Genomic DNA, 13138 nt, shown 5'->3' on the forward strand with positions numbered 1-13138 from the left:
TAGGCTGCTTGTGGACATCCCAAACAAAGGAGGGGTCCCAGACCCAGTCCTCATACAGTAGCTGGCTTGGTGGCCCCTGGGATGGATTGCCTTAGTCCAGCTACCAGAAGAGTGGGGCACTTGTAAGGACAATACATGAAATGACACTCACCCATGCTGCAGTGCCATCCGGACAAAGCCCTTGCGGTTCTTAAGGATTAATGTGGTGACTCCCGGCCGGCAGGACAGCGACTCAGCCGCACCACCAATCACAATGGCTACAGCGTTGCCAGTACCATTCCGGGACAGCAGGTACCCTATGGCCTGGCGTGTCACAGGGCACAGGCCTAACCAGCAAAGAAATGAAGGGACCAGGGGAAAAACTGTCTGCAATGGAAACTGAATTGCCTGCTAGCCAGCTGGGAACCTGCTCACTCCCCTCACAACTAAGAGAAAGAATCCTTTGTCAGGATTTCTGAATGAACTTCTGGGGTATCCTGAAAGCCTATTTGCCTTCTGGGTTTGGGATAAGTCCCCGCAGGTGGGTGCAGGTGCATGACAGGTGAATCCCCACTTTTCAGAAAGCCATAGGACATGAAGGGAGGGGCAGGAAGGGGGCCTATTTTCTTCCATTCCCCAAAGCAATGAGTTGAGCTGAACTCTAACCACAGCCACAGGCTGTAAGCAGACTTCTCCCTGCACAGAAGTGGGTGGAGTGAGGGTGACATCTTGTGTCCAGACAGGAGCCCTGGAATCCCTTGCTCCAGAAGGAGGAGGGTACAATAAGCTAAAGGATCAAGTGAGTGGAGGCCAGGATGGTGTCCACTCCCTGGCTCATGGCTCCAGAGACCCCATGTTAGTCAGGAGGCATCCAGAAGCAGCAGCTGCAAGGCAGGGCAAGGCAGGTGCTGCCACTGGATGGAGACTACACACGCCCCTCTCCCAGGAGAAAAGAGATGGACATTGTGAACATCTTGGGTCTCTTGCATTAGCTGCACCTGTAACACCTTAGGGCAGGGGCGGGCAATTATTTCGGGTGGAGGGCCGCTTATTGAGTTTTGGCAAGCCATCGAGGGCTGCATGACAGGCAACCAAAAGCAGATAAATATTAATTTTCTAAACTTTTAGGGGCCTCGCGGGCCAGATAGAATGAGCTGGCAGGCTGCATCTGGTCCCCGGGCTGCATTTTGCCCACCCCTGCCTTAGGGTGTTTGTAGATGCCACTTTAAAGCAGGTTTAAAATGGGTTAAATGCCGTTTGCACCGCTTTAATGGCATTGCTGTTTGCACATTCGGCAGTGTATTGCATGTTAATTTCAGCACTTTTGGCAGTGTGATATGCCTTAAATGACTTTAGGACACAGCAAATGAATTTGGGGCGCTGCAAAGTAAAACACCTCTGAGGTAAGGAGTTTTAGTTTCTAAACTCTACAGCCATGGAAGGAAGTACCAGGCCCTGTGCAGCTCAGGGTCTGTGCAGGCAGCCCCTGCAGGCAGCCCAGCAGCAGCCCAGGAAGGCAGGCTCCATAGAAGGGGAAAAAAATAAAAAGCAACGAGACTGATCTCCTCCCCCTCCTCCCACCCTCCCGCCAGAGCGAGCCTGCCTGCCTGCCTGAGCTGTGTGGGGGCTCAGTGCTTCCCTCTGTGGCTGCGGTACTCCCCAGGACTGCCTGAGCTGGGTGCCTGCAGGCAGGTGCTGCCTGGGGGCAGACCATCACTGCAGTGAAAGGAAGCACCAGCCCCTCCCCCCCTCAGCAGCTCGTTCTCCCTTCCCCGCTGCTGGAGAGGCAGGTAAGGACTGGGCTCTGACATGGGTGCACACAACACGGGGGTTTACTTCACCCTAAATTGAAGCAGTATTTTTAAAAAACACCACTTCAAATTTAGGGAGCGTTAAACCCCTGTATCATGTACAAACCCCCTTAGGTGCTACCTGTGGATATGTGCAAGGGATGCTTTGTGAGCACACTCACCCCCACTCATCAGATATTCCCTGAAGAAAGGCATCCGGAAGTTGCCACCCAGTGTGGCCAGGAAGGGCCTGATACCAGGGTACTTCTCAAAGAAGCCAGTGGACCCAGTAATAAAGTTGCAGAAGGCCCCAACACAGAGGATCCCATGAGGGTGCGAACCAATAATGTAATTCTGGCTGGGATGGAGATCATGAGTTTTCACCAGCTGGAGAAAGAAGACATACAATCAGTGAGGAGTGAGGATGTCAGGTGCCCTTGCTTTCAATGCTGGTTAAGTCATAGGCCTTGAGGAGACCGTCTCAACAGGTGAGGGCAGATGGGCACTACCTGGGTGGCAGTTCCCCCACCTTGGTGCAGATGCGCACACACCTGTACAGATGTACAAATTAGAATCATTGAGCAGCTCAGCTCAGGGATTTCCCCAGTTTCTTTACCTCCCTCATTGCATACAACCAAAATCAGCACATGTACGGAGCAGCCGCTGAAGATTGTGAGATTTGACAGCTAGCTCCAGCCTGATGGCAGCCTAATGATTCTGTGATGATCAGAGTGACACTGAAAGAAACATGTGTTTGGGGCCCTTTCCAACCACCTGTTTTTGTATCATATTTCTATTAGGTTCCCTGGGTGCTCTCTGCAGGGGCTGGCCTGGCAGCTGGAGAATAACACACGTGATAAATGACTCATGAGGGATGCTGGGGACAGGCTGATGTACAGGAAGTCATTAATCTGCCAGCAGCTGGTCTGCTAGACTTGCATGGAAAAAGCCATACAGGGACCATTCAGCAAGAGCCCAGCAGAGATGCCTAACAGACTTGTCCCAGAGTCTGCAGGTTAAGCTACACAAGTACAGTTCTCAGCACAGAAGCTGCTCTAACATGGAACTGTTATACTGTGGGAAGTGTAAAATGTATTTAAAAACCAGAATAGCCACAGCAGCCCTTTCATTTAAAAAGAAATATATACCAAAATATAACAATGCTCTGAATAGTCCATCTATTAGACCTTGACATGCCTTTATGGTCCACCACATCTGCCACAGAATAAAATGAAAGAAAAGGAGAAAAACCAAACAAAACAAAGTGTCTGTGGAAAGGGGCATTTCCTCCTGATGTGGAACATGGGATTATTTCTGAAACAAACATTTGTTACCAATGTATTAAAAACTTTTTTTTCTGACAGAAAACTGGTGCACTAGAAATGTTCTGGCCACGTCTCCATAGCACCCCCTGTATGAATGGCACAAGCATGGCCTGGGCAGGCTTGCTGCTTACCTGAATAGGGAAATAATCCCGGAAGTGCCTCCAGACAGCCCATTTCCGCAACCATGCGAACCTCCTCCCACCTGCAAACCAGACAAGAGGTGTGTGGTTGGGTCCCAGGCCACAAGTTCCCACAGACATTGTAAAGACAGACCCTCCTCCCTGGAGGTAAGTCAGGTCAGTTCTTTGTTTTCCTGGCAACAGGCTCTTTTTGGACCACCTCCTTCCTCTCCCCTATGCCACTCTTTGCACTGCCCGCCCCCCCCTTGCATTCCTGTAGCTTGGCACTGCCCCAGTCTTTATCATTTAACCATGTAAATGAAGAAGAAAATAAGAACACTGGCTCCTTAGGGGTCTTATCTGCTCTGGAGCACTTATCGGCTCATGCCCCAGCTGATGTCATGCATTATCTTTGCACGCCTTGTTCCCCATTAGATGGCATCAGAACTGCCCAGACCTGTGTCACAGGACCTATATGGTTAAGGAAACTCTCCTTCATGTTAAGTAGCAAGAGCCTGTGCTTTTGGTGCAAGTGGTTCAGATATTAGTCCTGCTGCTGCTATAAGGATCCTAGGGTTGTATACAGCAGTTCCCAAAGAGATGAAAATAGAATTAAACCTAGGGTGTGTTAGATTCCAACGCTGCACTGGCACAAAGGCCAGTCACTTAAGTTCGTTATATCACCAAGAATCTCTGACAGCGAGAGGAAAGAAAAGGTGGTACAATCTGTTGGGATAGTGATCTTAAAAGCTGAACTCTGTGCATCTCTCTGGACCTGTTTCCCTCATTCCAGGGGACTTAGCTTTAACTGGGTGAGATTAGCTATCATATGAGCCTGAAGATAGTGGAAAGCTACCTACTCAGAGCAGACTCCCAGAAACAAAGACAGACAGCAGAGGGTTAAAAACCACATCTCTGAATCCTGCCACAGCGGCCTTCCACCCCATCTGCTATGAACATACATGCGCAGTAAGTGAATCTATGCTTATCCATACCTCGCTCCGGTGTGTCCCAGTCAAAGATTAGCCAGACTAGGTACAAAGCAGAAATCGGCCAGAAACTGGTGAAAACCAAATAGATGAGGAGAAGCAGGGAAATGATTCCTGGGGGAACACAAGCAAAAGATGAGCTTATATATCATTAAGTAGAAATACGTGAGAGACCGTGTATAACACATCTTACCACATACCAGCAGAGCTGATTCTGCCCCAGTTGACACCAGTGCAACTACCAGTGGAGTTTCATGGGTATAGTGGCCCCTTTACACATATTAAAACCCACCCCTCAGCTTAACATTGTTCTGATGTGGGAATCAAATCAGGAGAGCAATTCCTCACGTGTACCTGTCTTCTGCCTCACCGTGTAGCAGAGTGTCTGCATCTCTGCCTCTGGATTCCAGCACTGCTCTACAAACAGGTCCTGTCTCTAGGCACCATCTCCTAATACCTTGATGTAATGTGGGATGGGAGGAGTGCCCGCAATGAATCCCTCCATCTTTAGGCCTATTCAGAATGCCATTCCCATAAAACATCTCATTCCTAAGGAGTGACCAAATTGTAATTTGTACCTGGGCCAAAACACCTTCTCTACTGTATGTTCTGTCCAGTTGGTCAGTGATGAAACCCAGCCAGCCCAGGCCTGTTAGCTCCCTGCTGACTCTGCTTGAAAGAGAAGCTCTGCACCATGCACCAGTCTTGCTATATGATGTAAATTTTGGTCCCTAAATCATCACCCCACGCAGTAAACTGAGAAGGGGCTGTGGTTCAGACAGGACCCAGCCATTTTTACCACTGTCCACTTAAAGCGTTCTGAGGTGGTCTTGGCAACACTTGACTATACTACAGCTGCACTGGTGGAATATTAGAGGCCCCACTCTCTCTAGCATAAGTATGTGACAAGTGTGGGAGCTTCCCTGAGTCAAAGACAATCCACTAAACCTGTGCTCCAGCCCTAGATGGCATCCACTTTAGAAATCTTTGCTGCTTGTGACCATCTTGCCTATTGGAAAGAACACTGAATCCAAGCCTCTCTGATGGGGTTAAGAAGGCACTTCTAGTGGACTAATGTACTCAAGTGACAGCCCATTTCCAGCACACGAAGCAGCTAGGGGAAAAGCAGGGAAGATATTCAGGGTACAGTAGATATGGATTCCAGAGCTGTGCTCCCCTGAGCATCATGGTGCCTCATATAGCAGTCTATAACAGATACTCCATAATTTATAGAACTTACTCAAATGCATTGGGTGTAACTTGTGCCCGTCATTTAAGATATCCGAAAAAAAACATACCTGAACCAGAGATCTAATAAACACAGGTAGAGAAGAAAACAAGAAGGAAATGTAGGTGAATTCCAAGACTTTCAGTTTGACTTGTTCTGGTACAGGACTGTGTATTTAAATAAAACCACAGCAGAAGTCTGAGAGACTTCCTGGTTAGGAGTCAGAAGTTGTTCTCCCAAGCAGGTTGCTCTGCACTGGGCCAGGACAAGACTGGTCCTGGGGAAAGCCAACCATCATTTGCTGTGTTCTGGCCAGGTGGTCAGGGCTGAGACGCAACCATTTACCAAGAGGAAACAAACATTACAAGCCATTGGGAATATATACCAGAAAGAACTAAGTCACTTCTCAGGAAAGCCTGTTGGGCTTCACCAATATCTACTTAAGAAAAAGACAGCAATGCCAGATCCCATCTGGTCTAAATGAGGTTACCATAAAGAATTCTTAAGTACTATTGTGGCTGGAAGCTATAGCAGGTTCAATCTGGCTTTCCACACTGCATCTACAAATAGAAATTGGCACACTTAGAAGCTACAGCAGGTTCAATCTGGTTTTCCACACTGGATCTAAAAATAGGAATTGGCACATAGTTGTGGATCCAAAGGACAGGGACAGGAATGTTTTCCCAGCAGGACAAGGTCTGTGTCAATTTAAAGCTTTTGACTTGTGCAGTGCACCAGCCACATGTGAAAGGCCGAAAGAGAGGCTAATGCCTGACTTGCTCCTCTCATTGTGGGTGATGTGCTATACCTGGATGGTATCCTAATACCTGCAAAATCTCAGAATAAGAACTGACACTCAAGAGCCTATAATTAGCTTTCTGCTGCCAAGAAAAATTAAACAGAGATTTGTGAATTGTTTCAAGAAGATGTGCTTAGCTTTGGGTTCATGATAAAGACAGGAGGAACCTTTAGTGACAAAAAGAAAATGGAAGGGGTGCACAAATCCACTCTCCAGACGTTCCCAGCTGGGCAGGTTGTGTAAAGGCTCCATGTTGTTATAGCAAGTTCATTTGTGCACACAGCCCAGGTTGGGTGAGAAACAGCAATCATGTCAGTGACCAACAGATTGTGATGGAGTATTTCCAGGCTTGAAAGACTCTTATGACTGCTCCTGTTTTAGCTGACCATGTGGTAGTGGATGCAGATGTCAGCTTGATAGTTTGGGGCAGCATTAACATAAGAGCCAAAGGGACTTGAGAGGTGAATGGCTCATTGCAGCAAGTCTTGAGCAAAATGATTGCACCACCCCTGGCAGGTGTTAAAGCTCTGGAAAATTTTCAACACTTTTATATAGGACAAAGTTAATGGTCTCAACAGCTCTAGCTTCCCTAAAATGGCTCTCTAGATTCAGGAATCCTGAGGCACAACTTGCCTGCTAGTTGTAAAAACTATAGTGCTATAATTTCACTTTCACCTACAGGTCTGGGCTCAAGGACAGTCCAGACAGCCTTGCTGGGAGGCTAGTTGCAAATACTACCCTAAACTCTTGGTGAAACTCCTGAAAATGAACAAAGGCATCTAGACCCTTTGGTCTATGCAGAGACCCTACAATCCAAGCCTGACTATAGTTCATGCCTTTGCCAAGATGACTTCTGATAAAATGAGTGGCCTCCGATCAAATGCAAAGGCTGCTCAGTGTAAGGTCATATGGGGAAAAGGTTTTAAAGGAGGAACCTGGTCTGGTTTTACAGTCCTGGGAGAAAGAAAGAGCCCTAAGCTAGGTAAGCTTGGAAAGGGTCCTATACAGTAGTGTTTCTCAACCTGTGGGTCACAAACCAAAAATGGGTCACAAGAATATATGAAAAGGTTGCAAACAACCTTTAAAAATGGATTCTCCTTTAAAGGAGAAAAACATCGGAAACATGGCTTTTCCCTTGCAGGCTGTCAGAATTCCAGCTTGCAAGGGGCTGCTTGGCCCCCCCCCATGCCCTCCCCGCATCTGCCCCACACACTGCTCGACCAGGGCTTGGGGGGAGGGGCAGTGGGTCAGGAGTGAGGGGCCCTGGGTTCAGGACTGGCTATCAATGTTTACAAATGGGTCCTGGTCCAAAAAAGATTGAGAATCACTGCTATACAGTACTGACATAAATGCAATGCCATAGCAAATACACTGGGTCCTACTATTAAACCCAAAGTTATCCATAAGCACCTCTGAGGGAGTACTTCAGAGGATTACAGCAGGGCTACTCCTGAAACTAAGATGGTAGCTGTGGAAACCGAGGCTGGATGTTGATTTGCCCATTCAGAACAGAACAGGAGTGTCTCACTACATAATTTCACTGGCACAAAAGGATCTATTCAGGGTCTCATGGATAGACCTGTTGGCATGTTATTGAGCGAGTGAAGAAAACCTCCCAGAAGATTGGGATAGAAGTGAAACTGCTTATGGTTGGTGATGTGAAATATTCTAGCAGAAAGAACCAGTCAAGATGATAAATGAAGAAGAGACTGGAGTGTTGATGTGGCTAGGTATAACTGCTATGGTTCATTTAAGATTGCTGTAAAAACCTATTAAGCTCCATTATGAAGCCAAAGGGTTGAACCAGTAGCAGCCTCCGACTAAAGCACAGATAGACATCACCACCCAAGGCAGCAGTATATGCGAGTGGAAGTGTTTTTCTGGGTATTGTTTTGTGAAAGAAAGAAAAATCAGAGAAGCTGAGAAAGCAGATAGCAAGGAAGACATGCAACAGAAATACTGATGGTGGGGCCACAGGGGATGCTGAGAGAGAGTTGTTGGGCCAAGTGATGACTAGAAAGTAGTTTGGAACTGTGAGCAAAGAAACCATCTCCTGTTGTTCAATTCCTCCTGCATTTAAGGAGGCAAGAGGATGTGCTTTCTTTGAAACTAAACAAAATCACATCAAAGAACAAACTATTTGAAGGAAATGACCCACGTTGCTCCAAATTTTGGCTAAAGCCCTAATTAAAAAAAGAGGAAGCAATATTAATATACTGTTGCTGTAGGTGTCTCAGTGAAACATAGGATCTCAATTGTACTGGGCTCTGTACAAATACCTGACAAAAAGACAGCCCCTGTTTCCAAAGCAGTAGGAATCTACAGCTCTATGTAGCACTCTCGTAGTCAACACTTATTTACTATAAACTCAGCACCCTTAAATGTTAAAATAATTTACCATTGACCTCTTCACTTTTTAAACAATTGTTCTTTAATAAGCAAACTGCATTTTTTTTTGCATGGGTGGTGATCTCTTTGATTGGAAAAACTGCATGGTTGGAATAAAGTTAGATGAGCTTTCAAATGCAAGACATTCTTCATCAGGTCTGCTGTGTATAGGAAGAAATTTAGGAATCAGGTAGATTATAGTGTGTCCAACAGTCAGTATCAGTGTCCGGGCAGCTTAAGTAAGAACAGTAAGAACCAAGGATTGAATGCTACTGATACTGATTTTTTGACACGCTATAATAATTCCTGGACTATCATGGCTACAATATCTCTTTAATAAGCACTAAGTCACTCACAACTGCCAGGGCAAATCAGAATTCCGCAGAAAAATGTTAAATTAATGGGACATCTCTGTGTCAATGCCTTCAAAGTCCTGTGCAGGCAATTGTACTACTGTGTAGAAATACCTGAACTAGCTCTCAGCTAACTAGCTTGGGTTCCAGAAGCAGCATGGCATGTTAGCAAGGCCGTATGCCTGGGCTAGAAGCTGACACAGCTATACTGCTTCCAGTACCCAAACTAGGTCATTCACAAGTATCTTGGGCAGCTCTGCCCACCCCAAATCATGTTGTGTAGACATAACTCCTGTGTCAGAGTGCTCTTGGGAGGGTCAGCAACAGAGCTCACCCCCTTTGCAAAGTTAAATGTTCTCTGACCTTAACAGCAAGCGGAAGGTCAGCAGGTGCCAACTTCTCCACTGGGGCTGATTTATTTGTACTGTGGATGTGCTCACAGCCCCCGCGCTGAACCAATGTGCAGGGAGAAAGGCTCCACCCAAAACCCTATGCACTAAGTGGGAAGGGAGTGCACAAAGACACAGCTGTGAGTTCCAGGACTGATTCTGGCTGCACACCCCCTGACTGGGGGTTGGAGCACTTTGCACTTCTACAAAATGAAATAATCAGGCTCCTAGTATCCAACCGTTCCTGAAGAGGCTTGATTCCAGTATAGATAACCCACATACATCTACAGGGGTCTTTGCACCCGGGAGGGCAGGGGGAGACTGCAGACATACCCAGACCTTACAGAAAGTGCCACTGAGGTCTCATCTGAAAATCTCCCCAACAATAACCAGTCAAGACCCTGCTCTTCCCTGAGAAGGCTGCTTTTCCCCTTCTTGCTCCAAGGAGCTTTCTGTTCCCTGGGGCTGCATTTTTTGATGTCCTGATTTCTTTTTTATAGTCATCACTCAGAGAGATGGGGAACCACATTCCACAGGCTGTGATGGAGGGTTGCCCTCCCTGCTCCAAAAACCTGTAGAGAATTCCTAGCAGTGAGAGGGAAGGAGACCCCCATGATGGTACAGAGCATCTCCTCTAGGCTGCTGTGCGTACTTACCCATGAACAAGAAGCTGAGCACCCACTGCAGGACAGAGAGAAGCTGGAGGCATGCCCGGACGTCCCGCTGCGAGGGCCAGGGGGCAGTGAGCAGAGTGTGCAGGGCAGCCTGGATGCTGGCATGGCTCCCTGGAAGGCACAAACACCCTTTATCACTTCCATTATCGATCACTGCCTGCTGGTCATGCTGTACCCACCTGCTAGTGCTCTTCTTCCCCTCCACCCACAAGAAACCACCCCCTGTACCTGCACCGCCCCCCATGACACACAGTCCCACACTGCACATGCATGCCCCTGCACAAATGCATGCTATTCCTCTCACAGATCAAGGTTCCTCAATATACACACAGTCACACCCCTCTGCAATGGGACGCCACTGCCCCAGCACATGCTGCGCCCTGCTCCCCACACCGACCCTACCCACCTGCCCCTTACACTTGCACAGGGCTTTCTTCTCGCCTGTGTGCTGGGTCAGTCCCTAGCTGGTTGCCTCCAGTAGCCTGGGCTGGTAACAGGTGAGGAAGATGAACATGAAGCAGAAGGAAGAAAGTAGGGTGAGAGCTATAGAGAGAGCAGGGGGAGGTGGGGAGAGGAAGGGCAAGAGACAGCAGGGCCCAGCTGGGCCCCTGTGCCTGCAGGTGTAGAAGGAGGTACACGATAGGGACTGACTGACACTATGCTGTTGAGTGCACAGATAACTCTCTTGGCTGCTCAAAGCTCCTCTAAGGAGCAGGACCTCCCATGCAACTGTGGGGGAAGGGTCCTCTGGACCTGGCCCCCCTCAGAGAAAGAGGTTTTAATAAAAACATCAAAGTTTCCAAGTTGACCAGAACCCTGAGGAGGTGAGATCCTGCTCTCCCTGCTCCACAGACTGACCAGGGCTGTATCTATCCTGTGGAGGGTGAGCCAGAGGGAAGCCTGAGTGAAGAGTCATGGCAAGACAGGACCACGCACACATCTCAGACATCTCACGAGCACAGTGTCTGAGCTGACAACAGGTGAGTCTGGATGTGTCAGGCCAACCGCCCTGTCCTGCAGTGACTGATAAGGCCACAGGCCCCGTGCTCCCTCAGCCTTGACTCCGGAGAGTGGGAGTTCAATAGCATTAACTAGTTTTCCTTCTCCCTCCCCCTCTCCCTGGTAACCTTTATGAATGATTAACTCCCACCAGTGTTACCGCAAACACAGCCAGGGCCTTTTGATCCCTCTTCCCTCTGGGACAGGAGCCAGATTCCAAACTCCATGTGCTCCCTGCCCATCTTTTTAAAGGATGTTTGTGTGAAGAGCTCTGGCTGAGCTGAGCAGGTCCCAGGGCCAAAGAGCTCATCCCACCAAGGACTGAGACCAAAGCCTGCTGGCTCACAGGGACTCAGAATGGCTACAGGGAGCTGCAACAGGCCCTTAATGTCAGACAGCTGGAAAAATCCTTACAATTATACCTACCCAATACCATTATCTAACAGGCTCTAATGGAGAGAACTTGCATTCAGCGGAGTGCTGGATCAGAGAGAACTCGACCGTATTGGAGGGTCAGGAAGAGCAACTCAAATCTGGCTGGGTCAGACCTAGGCAATTTTGAAGTTCAGCCTTTCTGGAGTAAAATCCAGACTGCGAATGGGGCACCTAAACATTTGAGCAGTCACTGGATAGAAGAACATTACTTTTGTTTCCCCAGAGCAATTACCCAAGTCTACTCGGCCCATCACTCCTAGCACACTTCCTAGGTCTTCAGACCAGGTCCCAGAAGTCACATACCCCACAGCTCTTCTTATTAGTTGACTAGGGGGAACCAGAAGGGTTTGGGGGAGATGCTGTTTCCCCTAGCCCCCGCTGGCATAACAAGGAGTAATGGGCACAAGTTGATGGAGAGGAGGTACAGATTGGACATCCGAAAAAACTACTTCACAGTTAGGGCAGCTAGGAGCTGGAACCAACTTCCAAGGGAGGTGGTGCTGGCCCCTACCCTGGGGGTCTTTAAGAAGAGGCTGGATACTTACCTGGCTGGACTCATCTGAGTCCCATTTTTGTTTTTAGGGTTTTTCTTTTTTGGGTTGTTCTCCCGCCCTGGCAGGGGGTCGGGCTAGAAGATCTATTAGGTCCCTTCCGACCCTAAAACTATGAAACTATGAAACTATAAAAGCCAACTATTTCTGGCTGGACTCACGCTTACTTAGCTCTCCTACATAAGCCAATGGCTATCTGAAGGGGTGGCAGATACTCTTCTTTGATTTGGATTATACAATGTGCCATTTTCCTGCCCTTTTGCAGTAAAAGATCTGACGAATTTCCCAGACCGATTTCAGTAAACTCACTTCTACCAAGCAACTCTGCTCCATTCCCATCCCTGCTCCCTTCACAGCTAACACACAGCTTTATAAAATTATTATAGACTATTTTATAGAAAGAGATATCTAATAACATATTCAACAACAACAGCAAACATGCCTTGACTGACTCTATCAACCACGAGTCTAGAACATTACAAGCACACTTTGCAATTTTCTTACCACTCCGATTTTGGGAGTAAGCTGCAATAAGTGTTTTCATGGTGATGACAGGTCCTCTCTCAGATTTTGCCTCCGCACGGTAGAAGGCTGGTTTGGAAATAGCAGACTCTGGAACTGTTTGTGTGTCCAACTGTTTTAAACTACACCAGCTGACCCAAGATAAACTGTCTGCTCAGGAGGGGAGGTGGGCAAATGTTTCCTTTTATTTGAAGAAAACCCAGCAACATCTGGAAGGAAAAAGAATTAGCAAGTCCCATGTTGCTGTTTCCATAAAAGATCCTGCATTATTCCTCCTAGGTACACAAATATACAATGCTGTGTATTTTCCTCAGATATCGCTTGGCGAAGTCTGTCCCTTCCCTGGATGGAATGGTACTTTCCTCAGACGTGTTGCACGTGGCTTTCCAGGCACTGCTGCTGTGATTCTGACCAAGGGCAATTTGAAAACCTGAAAAACGTCAAGCCAAAACCACCATTCATTTGTTATAGGATTGTAGCATTTGCCAGAATGGCTCAAAACCATTGGTCCCACCAGCCAGTCCCTAATGTTTCAGGACATAACTCCCTCAGCTTTCTCTTTTGTGGTAAATTGACCATAGCTTCACGGGGGAAAAGC

At 47.7% G+C, this 13138-nt stretch overlaps 1 protein-coding gene across 1 annotated transcript in view; it reads right to left on the reverse strand.

The window, feature by feature from the left end:
• The window catches only part of LOC102370139 (diacylglycerol O-acyltransferase 2), an 18718-nt gene extending 6097 nt beyond the window's left edge, over nt 1-12621 (reverse strand). The window contains exons 1-6 of the mRNA XM_006020492.3: nt 12523-12621; nt 10016-10144; nt 4209-4316; nt 3226-3296; nt 1952-2156; nt 152-326 (exon numbers count right to left, since the gene is read on the reverse strand). Coding sequence (XP_006020554.1) covers nt 152-326; nt 1952-2156; nt 3226-3296; nt 4209-4316; nt 10016-10144; nt 12523-12562 — 728 coding nt within the window. The 5' untranslated portion in view covers nt 12563-12621. The remainder of the gene's footprint in view (nt 1-151; nt 327-1951; nt 2157-3225; nt 3297-4208; nt 4317-10015; nt 10145-12522) is intronic.
• Nucleotides 12622-13138: the final 517 nt, after the last annotated feature.

Source organism: Alligator sinensis, unplaced genomic scaffold (genome assembly GCF_000455745.1).
Source record: "Alligator sinensis unplaced genomic scaffold, ASM45574v1 scaffold809_1, whole genome shotgun sequence".
Taxonomy (NCBI): Eukaryota; Metazoa; Chordata; order Crocodylia; family Alligatoridae; genus Alligator; species Alligator sinensis.